General features: G+C 49.5%; 1 protein-coding gene across 4 annotated transcripts in view; it reads right to left on the reverse strand.

Annotated features, from left to right (window-relative positions):
* The window catches only part of AMPD3 (adenosine monophosphate deaminase 3), a 46191-nt gene that overhangs the window by 34208 nt on the left and 5199 nt on the right, over positions 1-6784 (reverse strand). For 2 of the 4 annotated variants that reach the window (XM_006728517.3, XM_081797391.1), the window contains exons 1-2: positions 5921-5960; positions 1537-1762 (exon numbers count right to left, since the gene is read on the reverse strand). In XM_006728517.3, coding sequence (XP_006728580.1) covers positions 1537-1762; positions 5921-5945 — 251 coding nt within the window. In that variant the 5' untranslated portion in view covers positions 5946-5960. Of the gene's footprint in view, positions 1-1536; positions 1763-5920; positions 5961-6784 lie in introns of those variants that run through there. The other 2 variants (XM_031017402.2, XM_031017398.2) reach the window with 1 other exon arrangement.

The following is a 6784-nucleotide window of genomic DNA, read 5'->3' on the forward strand; positions in this document are numbered from 1 at the left end:
AAATAAATAAATAAATAAATAAGGCGGTATCTTAGGAAGGACCTGATTGCTGATGAGGTCACAGATAGGGCTCAAGCTCCACTATGTTAGTTAGCTCTGAGGTCTGCAGTGTGCTGGCTGGGCAGGCACCGAGCTAAAGCCCCACTAGACACTTTCTCAGAGCTCTTTTCTTCTTTAATTCCACTCTCCTGGGTGAGATAAACTGAAACGATGAGGACTTCACATTGCCCTTGTACTAAGATCCAAACTTCTTATCAGGGAGCCCAAGGCCAGTCAGGACTCAGAGACCCTCCCTCCAGCCTGTGGTTCCTCCCTCCCTCTCTCTCTCTCCCTCCTTCAACTCCTTATTCATCCACTACATAGCACCCATGCTGGTCCTGTGCGTCCTCAGATCCACTCCTCATCTTCCCCTGTGTTTCCAGCTTTGTGTCAGCTGGTTTCTGGCTAGGTTTGGCCAATGGCAACCACTGGGAGAAACTGGAAGGTGCCAGAAGGATTAAAGCCAGGGATCTCCTGCTTCCATCTCTGCCTTAGAAGCATCTCTGCAGCCGTGGCCTCTCCTCCTTGGCTCATCTTCCATTGAAAAGGCCACCATGGTTCCAACTTCCCCACCCCGGGCACCGTGCGTCAGCAACACCACCTCTTCCCATCATCCCTCCAGCCTAGAGTGGTAGCTGATTCCTACTGCCTCTAGTCTCTGTCCTCTGCTTGTCTTCTCGGTTCTCTACCACCTCGGTAACCATTCCCTGCATTAAAATCCTATTTGCAGTACTTACATGGCTCCTGTTTTTTTCTGGTTCAACCCTCACTGATACAGGTCTTATCAGAACTTGTCTTGTTTTATCTAATTTGTCCTGTTACTTAACTATGGTCTAGACCAACTAACTGTAAGCTCTACAGGGCAGGGACTATATCTATTTTGTTCATTAGTGATCCTCAGTGCATGGTACAGCACCTGGCAAATAGTGAATGGACTTATTTAATAATGCCAAGTACTTGTCAAGTGATGAAAAGAAGTAAAATTGGTGTTTCCCAAGAAATCCTCAAATTTCCAATAAGAACATGGAAATATCGGGCGCCTGGGTGGCTCAGTTGGTTAAGCGACTGCCTTCGGCTCAGGTCATGATCCTGGAGTCCGGGGATCGAGTCCCACGTCGGGCTCCCTGCTCAGCAGGGAGTCTGCCTCTCTCTCTGACCCTCCCCCCTCTCATGCTCTCTATCTCATTCTCTCTCTCAAATAAATAAATAAAATCTTTAAAAAAAAAAAAAAAGAACATGGAAATATCATTTGCAAATGGTGTGTGTTTATGCACACGATTTGTTATTCAAACGGCAGCCGAGAAAAAGTTGGTTTTGATCTTTTCAACCAAACACAGGCACCGAGAAATCCTCAAGAAGTAAGTGGTCAATTAAGTGGTCTTGGTTAAGAAACAAACTCAGGTCCTAGGGACAGGCCAGCTTATCTCAGGACACATACCCACAGCCCGCCTGGGCCTGCACAAGTGTGCACACATGACCTGGGTGCTGGGGACAAACCTTTTTGCCGTCTCCACAGACTTCTGCTCCTCCAGCTCCTTTTGCAGCTCCCTCTCCTTGGCCTCCTTCTGCCCGATGGGGCAGTCCTCAGGGACTGTGAAAAGGGACAGGGCATCTTTGCTGTCCTCTTCCCGGAGCACTTTAGCAAACACCTTCTCCGCCAGGAGCCGGACTTGCTCATCCACCTCAGAGATGTTCAACTTGGGAAACTGGCGTGGCATCTCGGCTAGGAGAAAAAGAGCAAGTGTTAACCTTCCTGATTTCCTGGATGGCCTGAGTCAGCGGGCTGGGGGAGGAGAAGTTACTAAAATAAGGGCCTGGCCCTTGGGGTCAGCTGTCTTGCTCAGGAATTCCCCAGAACAAACCCAGCAGGCCAATTTTAAAAACTAGCTCCAAGAGGCACCTGGGTGGCACAGTCAGTTGAGCTTCCGAGTCTTGGTTTCGGCTCAGGTCATGATTTCGGGGTCTTGAGATGGAGCCCCGCGTTGGGCTCTGCGCTTAGCATGGAGTCTGCTTAAGATTCTCTCCCTCTCCCTCTGCCCCTCCCCCCTGCCCCCTGCTCTCTAGCTCTCTCTATCAAATAAATAAATAAATCTAAAAAAAAAAAACTAGCTCCATACGTCATTGGATGTGAAGAGCATAGCGCCACTCACATTTCACGAGAAAGCAAACGTTCAGAAGTCCAAGAATGAATTGTCTAACTATGTGTGCTTCTTTTTTCCAGAACTCAGGGAACCCGCAGCACATGGGCAGTTCCACCTTTCCTGGCTTTGTTTCCATGACGAGGAAGGAAGAGGAGAGTTTAAGCCCCCTTCCTGCAGACTACCCAGAGGCCATCTGGGTATAGCAATGACCAAACCTCACTCCCCACTGCACAGAGGGGAGAACTAAAGCCCAAAAGTCTAGTGACTAGCCTAAGGTCCCACAAGATGAGAGCTGGGGAATCCAAAGCTTCATTCTTCCTCACATAAAACAAGGCCTTTTTCTGAAAAGAAGGAGTCTACCATCATGGTTCTACCATCTCCCAGACTTTCTGGAACTTTGAACAAGACACAGCAAATAAAAGAAAGGTTTAGAGGCAGAGATACTCCTTAACTTTCACAGCCCAGCTGAAAACTTACTTCCTCAAAGAAGCTTGCTCTATCCACCTCTCCTCAAACTGCTTCCTTACTATCAGTAGCTGGCCTAAATTACCTGGTTGGTTCCTTTCTTTTCTTTCTGTCAGTCTGTCTTTCTTTCAACATTTATATAAGACTTATTAAGTACACTCTGCCAAGCCCTTTCTACTTATGTGAACATTCACATTTTACAGATGAGAAAGTAAAGGCACAGAGAGCTAACGTGCCCTGGTCACACTTTTATTAAGTGGGCAGAGACTTGTGCTGTTCTCAGCCTTTGCCCCCCACCCCGCCCCTTTCCTCTATGAGCCTCTGCTCAGGAATTTGAACCCACAGACCTGGTTCCCATGTCTGTCTTCTTAACCACTGCACCGTGGTGCTTCTCTTTGTCCATTTGGGTGTCAGGGCAGGTCTCCTCACTGTCCCCAGCATCACATTTATGGAATGGGTGAATACTGCAGCCTGTCAACGAGCCCCCTTCTCTAGGAGCAGCCCTGACGAGGAGTGTCCTGTCTAGCTATTACCAAAGTTTCTTTGAGGAAGGTTTAAAGAGAGAGGTGGTTTAGTCAGCTGAGAGATGAAGATGAAGGTAAGGCAGGGCCCAGTTGCTGTGTGGCCAGCAGAGGAAGCAATTACAGGGGAGGAGGGGCTCACTGAGCAACCTTAGGACAGTCACTCTCTGGGCGTCAGAGTTTTCTCCTCTGTGAGATAAAGGGAGGAGACTAAGCAGTCTCCAAGGCCCTCTCAGTTCTAAGTGCTGTAATTTCTAGGTACCAGAGAGGTTTCCAGTGCCCAGGGAGGCTTGCTGCTCTGTCTTCTCTGTGGCCCATGGGCCTAATTCATGACATAGACAGAAAGGAAGAAAGGAGGCCAATAACACTTGTCAAAGTACATCTGTGGACCCCTTGATTGTGAAACCGATTTCCTCCTCCCCCCCCCCACCCCCAGGGCCATGCCTTTCCTGGGCCTCTCTCCGCTCCAGGGGGTTCAGTGGGAGGGCACTGCTGAGGAGGACGGAAGTTGGCCCACAACTGTGCTGGTCTGTGGCAGCAGAGAGCAAGACAGCACAGGCCTGACCTGCACAGAGGAAGAGGACCAGAGCTAACTGTGAAGATGTCTACATCCTGATAGCGGACAGAGGGGAAGCTGGAAACCATCACAACGGGGCTTGGAGAGGAAGTGACAGAGAGATAAATGAAGAGGAAGACAAAGAACTAGAGCCAGGAGGAGCTGTTAGGTGAGAACAAAGCTGGACCCCTGTCCCCCCAACCCAAAGGCTGCGGGTCAAGTATAGCATTCCAAAATCTCACAGGGTTGATGCCCGAAGTAGACATCAAACAGGCCCCAGGCAAGGGGCAGCCAGTGCCAGAAAGCATCCATACCATTTGACAGCGTAAACCCACTTCCAGAAATGGCTTCTAAGAAAAGAATCTGAAGGAAGGAAAAGCGCAAAGATGTTTACCTGCACTATTTAATACATAGCTTTAAAATGTCCAAACGAGAGCACGCTCACTTGGGAAAAAAAAAAGTTAAGCAACCAAAATTACAATTATGAGGACAGTGCAGAGGACAGTGCAATCACATAAAAAATACTGTGAAATGACAGTAAATGAAAAAATTAATACATAAAACTGTACCCATGCTTTGATTACAGTGATATGAAAATGCAGCCCCTTAAGGATAAGGGCTGCACAAGAGACACTCAAATGACCAGATGGCAGGATTGCCTGTGTGCAAGGCAACAATACCTGATTTTGATCATTAATGCTGTTAGAATGTCATTGTTTAAAAGATTTATTTACGTATTTGAGAGAGAGAGAGAGAGAGAGCACGCACAAGATGGGGGAGGGGCAGAGGGAAAGGGAGAAGCAGACTCCCCGCTGAGCAGGGAGCCTAATGAGGGGACTCGATCTCAGGACCCTGAGATCATGACCTGAACCAAAACCAAGAGTCAGAGGCTTAACCAACTAAGCCACCTACGTGCCCCTAATGCTGTTATAAATGTCACTTTAACAAACACAAAGAAGATAGAAAGAAAACAGACTAAAGAGTTTTTTAAAAAGAAAGGAAAATAGGAAAAAAATCGAACTTCTACATCCCAGGTTTTGGTAATTAGGGTCCTCTCCCACCTAACCCACATCAGAGACAGGCCAGCCAAGAGAATTACACCATTGAGATCCATCTCTGTGTTCGCTCTTGCCCTGGGCAGAAACTGCCCACCACCACCTTCCTACCCACTAGCCCTTACCCCTACAAACACACGCAGGCCCAAACCCAGGCCACAGCCCACCAGGCCTCCTCAGAAATGGGCATGGGGTGGGGGGTTCTTCGTGTCTGAGGGCTCTTATGCCAGATCCTGCCATGTCTTTCCATGAAGCATTTTTACCTTGCTGAAGTCAACTAAACATACTTTCCTGGATGCATCTTTCTACAAAAGATCTTCCTTTTTCTTTAAGTAGTTTAAATCAGCCTTTTCCAAGTGGGTCCCGTGAAAAGTTGATGCTTGTTGCTGGTGAAACAGGTCTTGTGGTCAATTATCAGGGAGATGCCCCATCCCATAGTTCCTCACCCCAGATTCCCAAGACCCATCAAAGACTCGAGGACAGGATCACAGACTAGCATTTCCCCATCTAGATCGCTTCTGTTGTGGAACCCGTATCAATCTCCTGCAGAATTACTACCAGTGTCTTAAATAAGTGGGGGACACTTCATTCCATACCTTAGTATGGACCAAGTAACCCAGGTGGGGTGCTGGGCTAAGTCAGTGGGCCTTAGGAGCCTGTTATACCCCTGTCTTCTGGACATCCTTGGCAGACAGCTCCCACCGGCCAACCCCTCCCTCCACAGCTCGTCTCTCTTCTCAGACCTGGAGACATCTGGCAGGGCAGGCATGCCCAGGAAAGTCAGCCCTGTCAATGCCAAGCCTCAGCTCCAGCTGCTTCTTCAAGCCTGGCTTTCAACCGTTTGTCAACCGTTTGTCAACCGTTTGTCAGCTGAAGCCAGCGGCTTGGGAGGCTTAACTGTAAATTCAGTCGGCTAAGGTATAGCTTATCTCGTTGCTACAAACGACATCCTCTGATGGGCTTGAAAAAGTGTCTCAAAGTCAGAAAGCTATAAAATGCCACCAGTTCAACAAACAGTAGCTTTTCAAGGCACCATAACCCCTCCAGAAAGGAAGCACGGGACTACTTAAATCCCCTCCCGACGCAAATGAAGCTGTTTCTTGCTCTTGCCACACTCCCACTGTCAGAACCCATGACACAGACCTGAGCCTGGTGCTGGAGTCTCCATGGCTGATCCTGAGGATGCCACACAGGTGACGCACTCAGGCCATGGGCCGTGTGCCCCCGGGAGGCTGAGCTGAGTCAGTGTGAGTGCAGCTAGCTGGGTCCTGCCTGCCGCAGCTGGGGTGGGAGGTCTCTGCTTTGCATATCTGTGAGCAGCCTTGAGCAAGAGCAGGAAACATCTGGGCTAGAAATTCTTCCATGAATATGAAATGTAAGTGGAAAATTTCCAAAGGTCCTATAGGGCCCAGGTAATGCCAACTATCCACAGCTGCTGTGTGCTGAATGCAGTGTCCTGGCCCTGTTCACAGCCCTCTCCAAAGCAAGAAGCTAAAGCCGCTGCTGGCCCCAACACGGCAGTGCTATTCAGCCGTCCTGACCGCACACAGAAGATAAGCCACAGCTTCCCTCTAATGACCAGACCCCTGACAGCCGAGCAGGAACGGGCCATACCATCACCTTGGCTGCTTCCATTTGAACCCCACCTCAGGCCTGGCCTGGCAGCCGGGTTCAATTCACCAAGGGGATTGTCTACGGCACAACCTGCCTTGCCTTCCCTCAGAAGGCCCCCCAAAGCAACCTCCCTGAAGGCACCCCAGGACTGACAGGGGAGGTGCTGAGCCCAGTTGCCAATAGAGTTCCTTCTTCCCCTCCTCCTCTAAAAGAGCCAAGGACAGAGACTCAGGGAGAGGAGACTCCTCGGTAGAGGAGCAGGCTTAGGATGAAAAGCTGGCATGTCTCGGCCCTCTCCTTCCTTTCTTCCCTGAAGGAAGCTGACATCACAAGTGCGGGGCAGCCTGACAGGCTCTACCAGAGCACGAGTGCATCAGTGCACGCGTGCGCATG

This window comes from Leptonychotes weddellii, chromosome 11 (genome assembly GCF_054177405.1).
Source record: "Leptonychotes weddellii isolate Sample4059 chromosome 11, ASM5417740v2, whole genome shotgun sequence".
Taxonomy (NCBI): domain Eukaryota; kingdom Metazoa; phylum Chordata; class Mammalia; order Carnivora; family Phocidae; genus Leptonychotes; species Leptonychotes weddellii.